This window comes from Bubalus bubalis, chromosome 7, assembly GCF_019923935.1.
Source record: "Bubalus bubalis isolate 160015118507 breed Murrah chromosome 7, NDDB_SH_1, whole genome shotgun sequence".
Taxonomy (NCBI): Eukaryota; Metazoa; Chordata; class Mammalia; order Artiodactyla; family Bovidae; genus Bubalus; species Bubalus bubalis.
In genome coordinates this window covers 52658987-52678048 of record NC_059163.1, presented here as the reverse complement: position 1 = coordinate 52678048, position 19062 = coordinate 52658987, and the positions used below count along the sequence as shown (strand labels likewise).

The 19062-nt window shown below is 35.4% G+C and overlaps 1 protein-coding gene across 2 annotated transcripts in view; it reads right to left on the bottom strand.

The window, feature by feature from the left end:
• Positions 1 to 19062, bottom strand: part of GABRG1 (gamma-aminobutyric acid type A receptor subunit gamma1) — a 92982-nt gene that overhangs the window by 54793 nt on the left and 19127 nt on the right. For both annotated transcript variants that reach the window (XM_045166296.1, XM_006056285.4), the window contains exon 2: positions 12826 to 12974. In XM_045166296.1, coding sequence (XP_045022231.1) covers positions 12826 to 12974 — 149 coding nt within the window. The remainder of the gene's footprint in view (positions 1 to 12825; positions 12975 to 19062) is intronic.

Here is a 19062-nt window from a genome sequence, read left to right as displayed (position 1 = left end):
TAGAACGAATAATTCATGGGTATATAATAGAAAGCATAAAGAATATGATCAATAATAGTTTTACATTTTATGGGACCAGACAATTGCTAAATGTATGATGGTGACCATTTCATAATGTAAAGAAACTCCAACCACAAAGTAGTACACTTGACACAATATTGTACCTCAAATATATATATTTTTAAAAGAAACACACAAAGCACGTCAACTCTGAAACAGTCTAATAAAAGAAAACTCAGTGAAAGAAAGCCTGAATGAAGAATATCATATGCAGCCAATGTGTCCTTCAAGCACTGGGTCAATGAAAAAAGAGTTTTCAACGCAGAAAAACTTCTAAAAATATATACTAGATTGGAGAGAACTGGGAAAATAGCAGGAAAAAAATGCTAATGATGAGCCTTTTAACACATATCCATGCAGATCAAATACTAAAACAAAGATTGAGACAAGGATGTGAGACTATTTACAATTGTTATATGTTGTTGTAAAGCAGAAAATATGTTAACTAAAAATAATAAAGCATTGGAGAGGAAAAATTAAAACCTAGAAAAAGCTGGCTGTTTCTTGGATAATAGGTGGGAGTTAAATTATACCAAAATCATCTGATAATAGAAAGATCAAAGACTTTTAAAAAGGGGACTAAGCCCATTAGGAAAGTTAAAACTATAAAGGTAAAGTAGAACAAAAATATAAAGCTTTGAAAATACTAAAATATAAACATTATCAATTAAAGTGCAAATAATCCAATCTCATATAGAAAGACAGTAACTATGACTAAAATGTTATGAAAGAATTGAGAACAAACCTATCAGTCATATTGACAAATATAATGGAATCAAATGATCTGTTAAAAGAAAAAAAAAACAAATTGTCTATATCTTGGACTACAGAACAAGACCTAATGACATGGTGCATACAAATGACATAGCTAAAACAAAGTGATCAACAGAGGCAAAAATTAATGAGGACAAAAAGATACAGGCAAGTGGAAACAATAAGAATACTAGGATTAGCAATATCTTGATATCAGATAAAGGAAAATGTAAGTCAAAAAGCCTTGTGATCTGCTATGCTCAGTCATGTCTGACTCTTTGAGATCCCATGGACTGTAGCCCATCAGGCTCCTCTGTCCATGGGATTTTCCAGGCAAGAACACTAGAGCAGGTTGCCATTTCCTCCTCCAGGGAATCCTCCCAACCCAGGCACTGAACCCATGTCTCTTGTGTCTGTTGCAGTGGCAAGCAGTTTTTATTCTTTACCACTGAGCCATCAGGGAACCCCCAAAAACCTTATAGGCGTGACAAATAGCTGACAAATAAGTTCTCTTTTCAGTGTTTAAATCCACAAGTCAGTATGAAGCTATAACACAAAATATTTCTACACTAAATAAAATGCAGCCACCTTTGCTTCTCTGGTGGCTCAGCAGTAAAAGAATCTGCCTGCAATTCAGGAGATGCAGGTTCAATCTGGAAGGGTCTGGAAAGGCCCCTGGAAAAGGAAATGGCAACTCTTCCCAGTATTCTTGCCTGCAAAATCCCATGGACAGAAACCTGGTGGGTTACAGTCCATGAAGTCACAAAAGAGTCAGACACAATGACTAAACAAAAACAAACAACATTTATGAGGTAAAATATACAGGGAAGAAGAAGAAGAAAAAAAAAAGGAAACACAAATAGTAACACACCAAAACTTAAAGAGGGGAAATAAATCATTAAATTTCAAGCTCAAAAAACACAATACAAAATAAAATAAACAATATAAAATGAAGGTTATAATAAAGACAGAGTAGGAATTATGACGTAGTTAATAGAAAACCACTAGAATGCATTTGCTATTATAATAAATGGAAATCCTGAAAAAATCTACTACTCATAATTTTCATGATTAGAAAAAATGGGGTAATAATACAAAATATGAAGTAGGAAATAACAAATGGGAACTAAACATTGAAGCAGAGAAAAAAAATGATCAAAAGATTAACTATTTCCAAATAGCACAAGACCTGGATGAATTTATATTTAATTCTACCAAATTTCCAAGAGTCAGACAATGCCAACACCTGGACAAAGAAAGTGTTAGACCTTTGTTGAGCATCTTTTCACATGCCTCTTGGCCATCTGTATGTCTTCCTTGGAGAAATGTCTATTTAGATCTGCCATTTTTTTGATTGGGTTGTTTGCTTGTTTTATATTGAGCTCCATGATCTGTTCATATATTTTGGAAATTAATCCCTTGTTAGTAAATTCATTTGCAAATATATTCTCCAACTCTGAGGGATGTTTTTTCGTTTCGTTTATGGTTTCTTTTGCTGTGCCAAAGCTTTTAAGTTTAATTAGGCCCCATTCAACATCATTGTTTACTAGAGAAATACAAATCAAAACTACAATGAGGTATGATCTCACCCCAGTCAGAATGGCCATCATCAAAAAATCTACAAACAATAAGTGCTGGGGAGGGTGTGGAAACAAGGGCATATACACTGTTGGTGGGAATATAAATTGATACAGCCACTGCAGAGAACAGCATGGAAACTCCTTTAAAAACTCAGAGGGTAACAGGCAGGAAGGCCAGGGGTCTCCAAAAGGAGGAAATAGGCTGCAAGTGTCAGACATTTTTATCTCTCTTAATCAGCAGGAGGAAACAAACTAGCGAAATTTTTTTCCTTCTCTATACAAATTTAAAAGGAGGTTTCTCTTAAAATACTGTGTTGCCATAATGATACCTGGTTTCACCTGAAGTTAACTATTCTCAAACCTTGAGTTAACCAATGCATTTTTCTTATGGGAGTGTTTGTCTTAAGCTATGCTAATGTACTATGCGTTTACCCCAAACTCTGTCTTCAAGTCAGGTTCCTCCTGGCTTAGAACCTACTTGACAAACCAATATGTTATACTCGGATATTATTCCCCTAATCTATGTAAACAAAACTATTTGTATGGTAATCTGCCCTTCTACAAGATTCAAGTCAATCATTTTATGGCCTGAGATGAATCATCTGGTGCCAAGATTATTCCAAAATGCATTTTATGGATGAGGGGCCTGGTGCCATTCTGAGTTTTAAGACATTCCTTTCTTTCATTAACAGACTGCTAGTCACTATATAACATCCAGTTGAAGACTAGCAGGGGGGTACTATTTCTGCCTCCTTCTGATGCTATGTCAGAAGCTTTCTCTATCTCCTTTATACTTTAATAAAACTTTATAACACAAAAGCTCTGAGTGATCAAGCCTCGTCTCTGGCCCCAGATTGAATTCTTCTCCTCTGGAGGCCAAGAATCCTGGCGTATTTTCGTTCAGCAACAACCTTTCAAATCCGAAATAGAGCTACCGTACGATCCAGAAGTCCCACTCCTGGGTAGATATCTGGAGAATAGCATGATTTGAAAAGATTCATGTAGCCCAATGTTCTTTTCATTTTTGTTTAGTTGCCAGATCATGTCTGACTCTTTTGTGACCCCATGGACTGTAGCCTGCCAGGCTCCTCTGTCTGTGGGATTTTCTGGGGAAGAATAACTGGAGTGGGTTGTCATTTCCTTCTCCAGGGGATCTTCCCAACCTAGGGATTGAACCTGCATCTCCTGCATGCATTTCCTGCATTGCAGATGGATTCTTTTAATGCTAAGCCACCAGGGAAACCCAACCCCAATGTTTAGTGCAGCACTATTTACAACAGCTAGGACAAGGAAACAGTCTAAATGTCCATCAACAGGGCGAATGGATAAAGAAGATATGGTACATATATACAATAGAATATTCCTCAGCCATAAAAAATAAATAAATAAAGCCATCTGCTGCAACATGGATGAATCTAAAGATTGTTATACTCAGTGAAGTAAGTCTGACAGAAGGAAATAAAGATTATATGATATCGCTTATATATGGAATCTAAAAAGAATGTACAAATGAACCTATTCACAAATAGAAATAGAGTCACAGATGTAGACAACAAACTGATGGTTCCCAAGGGGGAAACAGGTGGGAGGGATGGAGGGATAAATTGGAAAAAATTGAAATTCACATATATACACTACTATCTATAAAATAGATAACTAATAAGAATCTAATAAATAGCACAGAGAACTCTACTCAATACTCTGCAATGACCTATATGGAAATAGATCTAAAAAAGCATGGATATATGTATACATATAACTGACACACTTTGCTGTAGAGCAGAAATTAACACAACATTATAAATCAACTATACTCAAATAAAAATTAATTTTAAAAAGTGGTAGACCTTTGAGAATGAAGGAAAATACCCTTTCATGAAACAAATGTAAAAGGATAACAAAACATATGAAAATGTTACTCAAAAATAAAATGGAAGATGAATATCACTTATAAATACCAATGCAAAATACTAAATAATATATTAGTAAGCAGAATCCAACACCTTGATAAGTGTCTTAGTCCAGAATTCAAACATCTTTATCTTTAGTAAGATCAGTATCTTACTAAAATATCAATATTTAGTAAGAATTTGTAAGAAAGTAAGAATTAGTAAGAAACTATTGATCCAGAATTCAAATAGTTTCAATTACTATTATATACCATACTAATAGATTTAAGGAGGGTAAAACTCAAACTTATGTCCATAAATGTTGAAAAAGACTGAAAAATTTCAACATTGATTCTTGATTTTAAAACTAAATCAAGTGAATCAAGGGATAAGTTCTTAATGTGACTATTCATATAAAGGAATACTTGAATCATTTCCCTAAGAATGAGAACAAGGAAAAGTTACTCATTATCTCCATTATAATTTATTATATTAGACTATGAGACATTGTAATGTTTTTAGACAAGAGAATTCAATTCGTTTCATATGAATTGGTAAAGAAAAAAGATTTTTTTGCATATGGTATGATAGTAAAATTTTGAAAAGAAATAATGCTTAAACTAATAAAAATTGATTAAGGTGAAAACATATAAAATAAACATTCATAAATCAATAGCACTGAAATACAAAGACAATAATCAGAGGATATTATGTTTGAGGAACTATCATTTACAGAAGAAAAACTTAAATGTTTAGGATTCAATTTAACAAATGTGACAAAAATCAATGACTAAATCTTAAAACATTCCAGAGAGATAGAAAATAAGCATGAAGATTCAGAAAGACAGCCCATGTTCCTGTTGTAAATGACTCAATATTATAAAGATGCTAGTTCTCCCAAAGTTAATTCATAAGTTTGACAGAATCTCAATAAAAATACCAAAAAATCTTTTTCAAGTGGAACTAAACTTGTTGTTCCTATATACAGGAATAAACCATATATATATATATATATATAAAGACACACAATAGCCAGGAAAACTTAAAAGGAAAAACAAACTAAAGTGAAAATATGAGGTGGGGCCAGCTTTAGGGCAGGCATTAAAATACTTTAAAGGCATTACAAGTACCAAAATACTGTTGAATCTCTACTGTTAATGTAGTGTAGTGGCAAATAAATAGAAAAACAAGTAAGAAAATGGAATAGAAAGGTCATAAATAACCAAAATACATAAGAAAATACATTATACAGTTGACATCTCAAAATGGAAGCAAAGATTGACTCTTTAATAAATCATGCTGAGTCAACAGAAAAGCCATTTGAAAAAGATAAAAATTAGATTCGTACTTTTTACACCATACACAGGATAAAGTTTGAGTGCATTAGGGAATTAAATGAAATAAAACCATACAAATGCTTAAAGTAAACATAGATGGATTCCATTCAAAGTGGAATATAATCAGTAACACTGAAACCAAACTGGAAAAAAATGGGTAAAATAACAACACCGAATGGGGATAGGAAAGAACAGAACTAAGTAATTTTGGGAAACAGTGTTTTCATTACATACTTCAAAGATAAACACAAAACTAATTGTATATGAATGTTTTATTCATGTTAGTTAATTTTTAATAGACCTATTAAAATTATAGAACCACTTTATGTATTTATTAGAATTGAACAAATAAGAAAATATACTATGTGAAGATGAGAACCAGGTACCTATTTGTTGGAAAAAAGAAGTTACAAATAAGGAAAAGTGAAAGGTTTGGACTCATGGTTCATAAAACATGTACACATGGATACACACAGGAATGTGTGAATGTGTAGGTAGAACATATATTTTCTCCATCTGTCCAATGAAGTCAAGAAGCAATGACCCTCAATATTAATGAATATACGAAGGACCCTTGTAGGGGTGTCTGACATTGGCGACCCCATGGACTTATACAGTCCATGGAATTCTCCAGGCCAGAGTACTGGAGTGGGTAGCCTTTCCCTTCTCCAGGGGATCTTCCCAACCCAGGTCTCCCATATTGTAGGCAGATTGTTTACCAGCTGAGCCACAGGGGAATCCCAAGACTACTAGAGTGGGTATCCTATCCCTTCTCCAGGGGATATTCCCAACCCAGGAATCCAACCAGGGTCTCTTGAATTGCAGGCAGATTCTTTACTAACTGAGCTATCAGGGAAGCTTCCTTCATAGCTCAGTTGGTAAAGAATATGCCTGCAAAACAGGAGATCCAGGTTTGATTCCTGAGTTCGGAAGATTCCCTGGAGAAGGAAGAGGCTACCCACTCCAGTACTCTTGCCTGGAGAATGGTATGGACAGACGAGCCTGGCAAGCTACAGTCCATGGGGTCGTGAGAGTCGGATGACTTAGTAACTAAACCACTACCACCACCAAGAACCCAGATCTTGGTTTCTAAATATCATTCTACAAAAAGTAGAATCAGGGTCTTCTGTAATGAGTCGGCTCTTTGCATCAGATGGCCAAAGTATTGGAGCTTCATCTTCAGCATCAGTCCTTCTAATGAATATTCAAGGTTGACTTCACTAAGGATTGAATGGTTTGATCTCCTTGCAGTTCAAGAAACTCTAAAGGGTCTTCCCTAGCACCACAATTCAAAAGCAGCAATTCTTTGGTGTTCAGCCTTCATTAGGGGGCTTCACTCTTTGCTCAGTCGGTAAAGCTGATAAATCAGCCTGCAATAAAGGGGATCAGGGTTCGATTTCCAGGCAGGTAAGATCTCCTGGAGAAGGAAATGGCAACCCACTCCAGTATTCTTGCCTGGAGAATCCCATGGAGAGAGGAGTCTGGCAGGCTACAGTCCATGCAGTCACAAGAGTCAAACATGACTTAGCGACTAAACCACCACAGCCTTATTTATGGTTCAACTTTTTCATCCATACATGACTACTGGAAATGTCAAAGGTCCCTTTGACTATAGGGACCTTTGTTAATAAAGTGAGGTCTCTGCTTTTAATAAACCGTCTAGGTTTCTCATAGCTTTTCTTCCAAGGAGCAAGCGTCTTTTAAATTTGTAGCTGCAGTCACCATTTACAGTGATTTTGGAGCCCAAGAAAATAAAATCTGTCACTGCTTCCACATTTTCCCCTTCTATTTGCTGTGAAATGATGAGACCAGATACCATGATCTTAACTTTTTGAGTGTTGAGTTTTAAGCCAGCATGTTCACTCTCCTCTTTCACCCTCATCAGGACACTCTCTGCTTTCTGCCATTTGAGTGGCACTATCTGCATATCTAAGGTTCTGATATTTCTCCCAGCAATCTTGACTTCAGTTTATGATTCATCCAGCCCAGCATTTCACATGATGTATTCTGCATGTAAGTTAAACAGGGTAACAATACACAGCTTTGTCATACTCCTTTCACAATTTTGAGCCAGTAAGTTGATGCATGTAAGGTTCTAACTATTGCTTCAGGCTTCACAGGAGACAGGTAAGGTGGTCTGTTATTCCCATCTTTTTAAGAATCTTCCAGTTTGTTGTGACCCACATAGTCAAAGGATTTAACATAGTTAATGAAGTAGAAGTAGATGTTTTTCTATAAATCCTCTGCTTTTTCTATGATCCAATGAGTGTTGGCAATTTGATCTCTAGTTCCTCTGCCTTTTCTAAATCCATCTTGTACATCTAGAAATTCTTGGTTCATGTACTGCTGAAGCCTAGCTTGAAGGTTTTTTAGCATAACATTATTAGTATGTGAAATAAACACAATTTTATGGTAGTTTGAACATTTTTTGGCACTGCCTTTCTTTGGGATTGGAATGAAAACTGACCTTGTCCAGTCCTGTGCCCACTGCTGAGTTTTCCAAATTTGCTGACATATTGAAAGTAGCACTTAAACAGTGTCATCTTTTAGGATTTTAAATAGCTCAGCTTGAATTCTATCACCTCACTGGCTTTGTTCATAGCAATGTTTCATAAGGTCCAGTTAAGTTCATATTCCAGGATGTGTGGCTCTAGGTAACTGAGCACACCATAGTGGTTATCTGGGTCATTAAGACATTTTTGTATAGTTCTTTTGTATATTCTTGCCACCTCTTCTTAATTGTTTCTGCTTCTGTTAGGTCTTTACTGTTTCTGTCCTTTATTGTGCCCATTCTTGTAGGAAATGTTTCCTTGATATCTCCAGTTTTCTTGAAGAGGTCTCTACTCTTTCCCATTCTATTGTTTTCCTCTACTTCTTCGCATTGTTCATTTAAGAAGGTCTTCTTTTCCTTCATGTTGTTCTCTTGAATTCTGCATTCATTCAGATATATCCTTCCCTTTTTTCCCTTGCTTTTTGCTTCTCTTCTTTCCTCAGCTATTTGTAAAGCCTCCTTAGACAACCACTTTGCCGTCTTGGATTTCTTTTCTCTTTGGGATTGTTTTGGTCTACCAGATCTAATCTCTCTATCAGATCTAATCCCTTGAATCTATTTGTCACTTCCACTGTATAACTGTAAGGCCTTTGATTTAGATCATACCTGACTGGCCTAGTGATTTTCCCTACTTTCTTCAATTTAAGTCTGAATTTTGCAATAAGGAACTGATGATCTGAGCCACAGTCAGTTCCCAGTATTGTTTTTGCTGATTATAGTGCTTCTCCATCTTCAGTTGCAAAGTTTATAATCAATCTGATTTCAGTATAGACCATCAGGTGATGTCCATGTATAGATTTGTCTCTTGGGTTGTTGGAAGAGGGTGTTTGCTGTGACCAGTGCATCTCTTGGCAAAACTCTGTTAGCCTTTGCCCTGCTTCATTTTGTGAGCACATGTGCAGAAAAGCACAAAATATCAGTCTGTGGTATTCTTGGCAAAAATGCATAAGCACAATTTAATAATGAAGATATCAGACAAATTGAGTGGTTTACTGCCGGGAGCCGGCATATTGCATATTGAGTGCATATTGCATATTGAGTGCAGCACTTTCCACAGCATCATCTTTCAGGATCTGGAATAGCTCAACTGGAATTCTATCACTGCCGGGAGCCAGCGTGAGGAATTCCGCCCATGACAAAGGTCATGAGGAAGGAGGTTCGGCATACGCAAAGGCGGGATCGAGCCTCAGGAGTCCCCCTGGAAATTCTCGAGCATCTACCCCCCAAACCAGAGTCTGCCTACTTTCTGCTTTGTGCTCTTACCTACACCTCTGACTTTACGGGGGGCTGTCCCCCACTACCTCTCTCTGAAAAAAGAGTTAGCTTACAGCTCCAGTTAATAATTCCTGGGTGTGACAGTGTTTAACCTACAAACTCCTTTGGAAATCCTCTAGCCTGCCTGAATAGGTTTTTCCGGCCACATGTGATTGTTCAGAGCCTCCCAACTGTGAGAGGCAGGAGATGTTCTAAACTGTCTAAACACAGATTCCTTTGAGTAGTTAAAAGATTGATTAGAAATTGTATTGGTGAAGGGTTTTTCACTTATTGAGCCAATGTTTGCTGCTAAGTCTCCATACTCCATACCTACTGTGTCCTTGGCAGTGTATTGATTGATATAATGGGTGTATAGAAATGTAAGTAGTAGCCTCAATGTTTGTAACGTTGGACCCTTGAGTTAATTCTTTTCTTGATTGAGCCCACCTCACCTTTGCCCTATAGGAATGCAGCTTTGTCCAATGCTTTTTTGGAGGCTGGTGCCTGACTTTGGAATAATCACCTTTAGAGAAAGATAAGTTTCTTAAAATGTTAACAGGCCTCCTGGCCAGAAGATGATGTAATTCACCTGAACTTTTGCATATGATAAGTTTGAAAAGCCTGGCTTCGATTAGGACCAGGAACTGCTGTCCTTGCATGACTCCACCCCTTCCCCCATTATCCTCTATGCATTACTTAAGGTATAAAAACTACTTTGGAAAATAAAGTGCGGGCCTTGTTCACTGAAACTTGGTCTCCCCATGTTGCTCTCTCTTTCAAATTCTGGCTGAGTCTCCATCTGGAGCGCGGAACCCACCATGCTTGCTAATTATGCCTGGGCTTCTAAGATCCGACCGGGGAGGCCTCAGTGTCTCCTCTCCTTCGGGAGAACAGAAGGACGCCTGCGGCCTACGTAAGTGGTGCAAACTTCTTGTCTTGAAGTTTTATTGGTCTCCCGCGTAAACCAAGCTACTCAGCCTCTTTTCTCCACTGAATTTTCCTACTGAGCTATCCTCATTCTATTACTCTTTATATCTTTGATGAATAAATAATTAAATAGGTCGCCAATGCCGTCCCCGCTTCGAATACCGTGGATCAGCCTGGGCTGGACCCCGGCAGTTTACTCTGGCTAATATACTTTAAAGTTATCAAGTTAATGTACCAAAGAGAAAAACTGAGAAACTATACCAGATTGGAGGAGAGTATGGAGACATGAGAACAAAATGCAATGTGTGATCTTGGTTAGGGTTCTGAACTAGAAAAAAGTGTCATTAGTGAAGTATCTAGCATAATTTGAATAGGTCTATAGATTAGTTAATATTATTGTATTGATACTACTAGTTCATTGATTTAGGTAATGGTTCTATGATTACATAAATGTTAACAGTACATTCAAAAGGTTTATGGGAATTCCATGTATAGATAGCATTTTGTTGTTGAGTCACTTAGTCATGTCTGATTCTTTGCAACCCCATGAACTGTACCCCTCCAGGTTCCTCGGTCCATGGGATTTTCCAGGCAAGAATACTAGAATGGATTGCCATTTCCTTCTTGAGGCAATCTTCCTGACCCAGACAGCGAACCCACATTTCCTCTATATGCAGGAGAATTCTTTCTACTGCTGAGCCACCAGGGAAGCCCAGGTAGTATTTTACTAAGTCTAAATTCTATTTTGAAATGAAATATTTAAAACAATGTAGGAACACAGGAAATTAAATAAACAAAAAATAAATTAACATAATAAACAAAATAGTGACACTTAAGAAATTTGACAGAGCCAATATTTGATTTTATGACAACTGATAAAAAGTTTTAAGTCCTTCAAGATTTATTCATAAGTGAAAGAATAGTTTATCAATATGAGTGAGAAAGGGGAAAAATCCGTAGTGCTAAAAATCACTAAAAATATCACAAAAGCTTTATGAAACAATTTAACATTAGTAAATTTAAATTCCTTGAAAGCCCACTAAAACTGATTATTGAAGTAATTGAACTGTTAAAAATTTTTCCTAAAATGCAAAGTCTAGGTCAACATGATTTTACCAAATAATCTTTTCAAATTTCTAAAAGAAACAGTATCCATTTTAAATAACTCTTTCAGTGAAGAGAAAAAATGGGGAACCATAACTCATTTGTAGACGCTAGCATAATCTTGACTCTATAACTGAAAAAAAATTTTTTAAGCAAAATAACTAATTTTATTCCTGAACATATATATAAAATTCTAAAACAAAATATTATCAAATTGAATCTAGTGATATTTTAAATATCTTACCATGTCACAACCAAGTGACATATAAGTATGCAAATTTGGTTGATGTTTTAAAAATCAGTCAAATTTATAAAACAAATGGTAAGTAGAATAAACAGCAAAATATGATCAATATGATTGCTTCAAAAGATGCACAGAAATCATTTTAAACATTAGGGAGGAAGAAAGAACCCTAGCAAAATTTTTGAAAATGAAGTAAAAATTCATTAGTTGAAAAATGGACACTATTTGCAAAGTAGTCATTATTTGTAATAATCACCAATCAATAAATAAAGCTGATAAATTCAACAAGGCTGCTGAGGCTACAATAGATAGCAAAATGTCTATCATATTTCCATATGCTGCTAATAAAAACTTACAAAATAAAATTTTTTTAAAAATCTGTTTATGCTTATATAAAAACTCCAAATATAGATAATTAAACCTAGCAAAATATGTTCAGAACTTCTTTCAGAAAACATTAATAAAAATAGAATACCTGTAGAAGGATATATGATGATCATGAATTTGGTTTGGTAAAAATTCAATATGGTAACATTTTAATTTCCCTATATTGATCATAGATTGAATGCAATTTCAATAAAAATTTTTGCTGACTTATTAATGTATTTTGCTCCTTTGTTTTAAATTGTCACAGGAGAAACAGAAGTTAATCATGTTATAAGATGTATACCAAAATGCACAGAACTGAGACTAACAATTTTGACAAAGAAGAACAAAGTTGGATTACCTACACTAAATATACTCTCAAGGCTTATAATTCTACATTATCTAATACAGCGCAGCAGTACTTTACAGAATTAGAACTCTTAGTTACATTTGAAATATTCTGTTTAATGAAATATCTCATCATTTCATCAAAACTTTGATGGCTATTTTATCAAAACTTTGCTAAGTCACCCTTTGTTGTAGCAGTTGTAAAATAATGACATCAAAAATATTTAGATATCTTTCTTCCCACATCAAACTGTGAATCTCTTGAAGCAGTACCAGTCCAACTAATAACTGTCAAATCTAGCAGTTTATAACATTTGTCAGAAAATCAAAAAATATGAGATATGATTAAAGTAACATCAGTAAGTGTGGCTTTCATAGGCACTAAAATCCCAGAATGATTACTCAAACTTACCTCCTATATCTGGGCGAAGTTTATTGTCATAGCCTTGAAGCAAGGAGTTGAGAATTTGTGTTATATCTCCTTCGTGAATCTTTGGTGCCAAGACCCAAGTTTTGTTCACTGTTAAGTCCTCATCATCTTCATCATCTGCTTTATCAACACTAAGGAATTCAAAGAAAAATTAGTATGATAGTTCAGTCAAAGAAGGATTTTAAAAAATAGTTTAAGGTTGTTATAACTGTATATGGGAGTAATAAGAGGTGAAAAAAAGCATTAGAAATATCTTATACTAAGTAAGCCTAATACCTAATACCTTCATCATATGAACTGTCCTGTTTCAATTATATTCAAAAATGAAGAAATCAATACAAGGAATAAATATGTATATTAATGTAATAAAATAAAATTTTCCCATCCCACAACTGTCATTTACAATGACAGAGATCATGCAGATAATAGTGTAAGTAGTGGCCCTAGATTTGTGCAGACCACAATCTGTAGAGTCATATACAGTGATTCTAAACCAGACAGTAAAATAAAAATTAAAAGGTAAATATATATAGGAAAAGTTACAATAATTAGTCTAGTAAATGTATTTAAAATGCAAGTATAAAAAAGAAGACAAGGAAAGATGAGTGAAATAGAGTTCAAAGAATAAAAGGCAGAAGTATTAAATACATCTGGTCACAGCAAACACCCTCTTCCAACAACACAAGAGAAGACTCTGCACATGGACATCACCACATGGTCAACCGAAATCAGACTGATTATATTCTTTCCAGCCAAACATGCAGAAGCTCTATATAGTCAGCAAAAACAAGACCAGGAGCTGACTGTGGCTCAGATCTTGAATTCCTTATTGCTAAATTCAGACTTAAATTGAAGAAAGTAGGGAAAACCACTAGACCATTCATGTATGATCTAAAGCAAATCCCTTAATATTATACAATGGAAGTGACAACCCTTACAATTATACAGTGAAAGTGATAAATAGATTCAAGGGATAAGATCTGATAGACAGACTGCCTGAAGAACTATGGACAGAGATTCATAACATTGTACAGGAGACAGTGATCAAGACCATCCCCAAGAAAAAGAAATGCAAAAAGGCAAAATGGTTGTCAGAGGAGGCTTTACAAATAGCTGTGAAAGAAGAGAAACAAAAGGAAAAGGAGAAAAGGAAAGAAATACCCATTTGAATGCAGAGTTCCAAAGAATAGCAAGGAGAGATAAGAAAGCTCTTCTCCATGATCAATGCAAAGAAACAGAGGAAAACAACAGAATGGGAAACACTAGAGATCTCTTCAAGAAAATTAGAGATACCAAGGGAACATTTCATGCAAAGATGGGCAAAATAAAGGACAGAAATGGTATGGACCTAATAGAAGCAGACAATATTAAGAAGAGGTGACAAGAATACACAGAAGAACTGTACAAAAAAAATCTTCAAGACCCAGATAATCACGATGGTATGATCACTTACCAGAGCCAGGAATCCAGGAATGCAAAGTAAAGTGGGCCTTAGGAAGGGTCACTATGAACAAAACTAGTGGAGGCGATGGAATTCCAGTGGAGCTATTTCAAACCCTTAAAAATGATGTCGTAAAAGTGCTGCACTCAATATACCAGCAAATTTGGAAAACTCAGCAGTAGCCACAGGACTGGAAAAGGTCAGTTTTCATTCCAATCCCAAGAAAGGCAATGCCAAAGAATGCTCAAACTACAGCACAATTGCACTCATCTCACATGCTAGCAAAGTAATGCTCAAAATTTTCTAAGCCAGGCTTCAACAGTACGTGAACCATGAACTTCCAGATGTTCAAGGTGGATTTAGAAAAGGCACAGGAACCAGAAATCAAATTGCCAACATCTGCTGGATCATCGAAAAAGTGAGAGAGTTCCAGAAAAAATATCTACTTTTGCTTTATTGACTATGCCAAAGCCTTTGACTGTATGGATCACAACAAACTGTGGAAAATTCTGAAAGAGATGGGAATACCAGACCACCTTACCTGCCTCCTGATAAATCTGTATGCTGGTCAAGAATCAACAGTTAGAACTGGACATGGAAAAACAGACGGTTCCAAATTGGGAAGAGTCCATCAAGGCTGCATATTGTCACTCTGCTTATTTAACTTATATGCAAGAGTACATCATGAGAAATGGTGGACTGGATGAGGCACAGGCTGGAATCAAGACTGTCAGGATAAATCTCAATAACGTCAAAAATGCAGATGACACCACCTTTATGGCAGAAAGCGAAGAAGAACTAAAGAGCCTCTTAGTGAAAGTGAAAGAGGAGAGTGAAAAAGTTGGCTTAAAGCTCAACAGTCAGAAAGCTAAGATCATGGCATCTGGCCCCATGACTTCATGGGAAATAGCCAGTGAAACAATGGGAACATTGACAGACTTTATTTTGGGGGGCTCCAAAATCACTGCAGATGGTGACTATAGCCATGAAATTAAAAGACACTTGCTCCTTGGAAGAAAATCTATGACCAACCTAGACAGCATATTAAAAAGCAGAGACATTACTTTACCAACAAAGGTCCATCTAGTCAAAGCTATGGTTTTTCCAATAGTCATGTATGGATGAGAGAGTTGGACTATAAAGAAAGCTGAGCGCCAAAGAATTGATGCTTTTGAACTGTGGTGTTGGAGACGGCTCTTGAGAGTCCCTTGGACAGTGAGGAGATCCAACCAGTCTATCCTAAAGGAAATCAATCCTGAATATTTATTGGAAGGACTGATGCTGAAGCTGAAACTCTAATACTTTGGCCACCTGATACAAAGAACTGACTCATTTGAAAAGACCGTGATGCTGGAAAAGATTGATGCTTGGAGGAGAAGGGGATAATAGAGGATGAGATAGTTTGATGGCATCACCAACTTAATGGGCATGAGTTTGAGTAAGCTCCAGGAGTTGGTGATGGACAGGGAAGCCTGGAGTACTGCTGTCCATGGGGTTGTAAACAGTCAGACCCAACTGAGTGACTGAACTGACCAAACTGATGCTTCTTCCTTCTAAGTCAGAAGAACCCAGACCCCAGACATTTATTCCAACAATTTGGTTGAAGATTGTCTTTTCAAATCATAAGTGAATGACTCACTCTTCATATATGCATGATTGAAAACTCTGATTATCAAATTATAGGACTAGAATTTAGACTTTAGGGATCAAATAACCCACTGCCTTTATTTTGTAAAGAGGAAACTGAAGTTTGTAGGGAACTAAAGAAAGCACAAACTCATTTGTTTGCAAAACTGAAACTCAAACCCTGGTCCTACAGCTAATGCTTCCTGCTATACCTGTGTGTTTAACAAGCATAAAGTTTCAACTTACTTATGAATTATATTAGAAACATATTGCGGTAGTAATGTGTGTGTGTGAGTGGGTGGGTGTGTGTGTGAGCTCAGTCTCTCAGTTATGTCCAGCTGTTTGTGACTCCCTTGACTCTAGCCACTAGGCTCCTCTGTCTATGGAATTTTCCAGGCAAAAATACTGGAGTGGGTGGCCATTTCCTACTCCAGGGGATATTCCCAACACAGGGATTGAGCCCAAATCTCTTGCGTCTCCTGCACTGGCAGGTAGATTATTTACCACTGTGCCACCTGGGAAGCCTCAGTTGTAATATATTTATCTTTGAAAAGTCAAAGTCACTCACTTGTGTCCTACTCTTTGCCAGTCCATGGTATAGTCCATGAAATTCTCCTAACCAGAATACTGGAGTGTGTAGCCGTTCCCTTCTCTAGGGAATCTTCCCAGCACAGGGATCTAACCCAGCTCTCCCACATTGCAGACAGATTCTTTACCATCTTTGAGTGAAATCATCCTAGACTTACACTCATCTTTAGTAAATCTTAGTCCCCAGTGAAAATATATATATAAACTTTTATTGGTAAAATTAGGTAAATCTATAATACATTATTTACTTACATATGTTTCAGAGATGGGCTTCCCTCCCACAATTGATATTGAAGTTTATCATAATAGCTTTAGTTGTCATTTCTACACTATTCATTCAGCTCTCTTTTGCTGTGGACCTAAACATCTTAGCTAATGCAGTCCTTAACTCGTTTATCATTTTTTTCCAGTTTTATTGATACATAATTGACTTACAACATTGTATATATTTAAGGTGTACAACACAATGATTTGATCTATGTATACAGCAAGATGACTACCACAGTAAGTTTAGTTAACATTCACCCTTTTTATCCTTTTAAAAATTAACATTGTAAATAAAAACTTAACCTTTGAAATATGTGTGCCTCATTTCATCTTCACTGTTATTATATTGATAGTTATTAACAGATAATCGGATGTATTAGTCTTCTCAATATTTCTCATCTTCTTCCTGTCAGATAATTATAGTTTTCACTTCACTGGCTTCTAACTTGGTCATGTGACCTGAGTTCTCCTTTCTTAAAGAGAATTATACATCCCTGACCCACTAAACACAAGTTTGGCTCAGTAGTTTGTTTTGGCTAATGGAATATGTAACATGTGCCACTACCAACCAGAAGATCTAATGTCAATGCATGTTCACCATATCTCTCTTGTCCTTCTGTGAAAAGATCCAGACACACTCAGAGGCTACTACTCCATGACTTGTCTATCAGAGTAAAGGCAACCTGAACAGAGCCACAGTTGACCTACAATGGACACGTGGCCTGAGTGAGAAATAAACATTTAGAATTGTAAGTCACTGAGATTTGGGAGTAGTTTATTTACTAGAGTATATAATTTTATCCCTTTTGTAAGCTACTGAGACTTGGGGGTCTCAGTATACAAATTATTATATATTATATACTGTATTCTATTGTATACTGTATATATTATATTATATACTGTATTATATTGTATACTGTATATATTATATACTATATATTATATACTGTAATATATTATATTGTATACTATATATTACCACAGTATACAAATTTTATACTCCTGGTATATTAACAGATTTTTAATGTTCATTCATAATTATTTTGCTGTATTTAACTTAAAGAGTATATACTACTGAAATACAGTTATATGATTTCCTTCAAATAATTTATTTTCTCTCAATAAAAGGTGTATATATATGTACATAGATACATTCATTTATGAACTAAGGAGTCGAAAACACTGAAGTATTAGGAATCCGTGCTGGTATGTCCTCCAGCAAAATTTTATGAAATTAGAATTGCTGAGATATTGTCAATAACCAAAACTTTAGGGCATACATCTAGCTTTAAAACCTGGTTTTATAAAAAAAAAAAAATTTGATGGATAGAGAAGATCATTACACATATAAGAACTTGATTTTTCTTTGCAATATGATTGTAGTCAAAAGGATGTTCTCAGAAAATATAAAAGCTTTCCCTAACTTTTAGGGCAACAAAATCTTGGTAATCCCAAAAGTACATGCTCACACTGATGTATATTCCCATTTTCCCAGAAAGCTCAGAGGTAATATGAAAATTTACCTCAAAGATATTACAAAGCTAACTTCCCTCATTTTTGGCAATAACAGAAAGGAACTTTCACTATATTAATAGTTCATTATTCTACATTTTCTAAATTGCCTTCAGAATATTAACTACTTTAATATCATATTGGTATTATTTTGTGGATTAAAAAACACTTGTAATAAGTTAAACATAGTTTGTATAGCATATCAATGTCTCACTGTCTTTCATAGGCTGGAAGATCTGTAACATTTACGTATGTTGAGTGAACATTCATTTGGGGGAAATAAGTAGTATTTTCTTATGAAATTTCCCTGGGAATTTCTAGACTCATTCTCAAGCACTTCTTTTAAATAATGTGAATAAATATAATTTTATAATTACTGGAAATACATAGACTCCTCAGTATATAATTTTATAATTTGTTTATTTTAATGAGTGATGTTTTCATTTTTATTAACAACTGTTGAGGGCCAGTAATGCACCAATAAGTTCCTATCATGTTTTCAGAACTGTGTGTAAGGTTTCTTCTATATTAAGTTATGTTATTTAATACAGAGTAGTCCTATTTAATAAATATTACTATTCCTATTTTACAAATGAGAAAAAATAGATATAGAGAATTTCCAGGACCCACACTATTAAACAATAGAGGCAGAATTTGAAACAAGATTGATGTAGATTGAAGGCTCATTTTCTCTTTGAAGTTTCCATGGTATCCTATCATTAAACAATCCAGTGTGGTTGAATTTTGAGTCTTCTAATTTATAACAACACAACACTTGTGGTAAA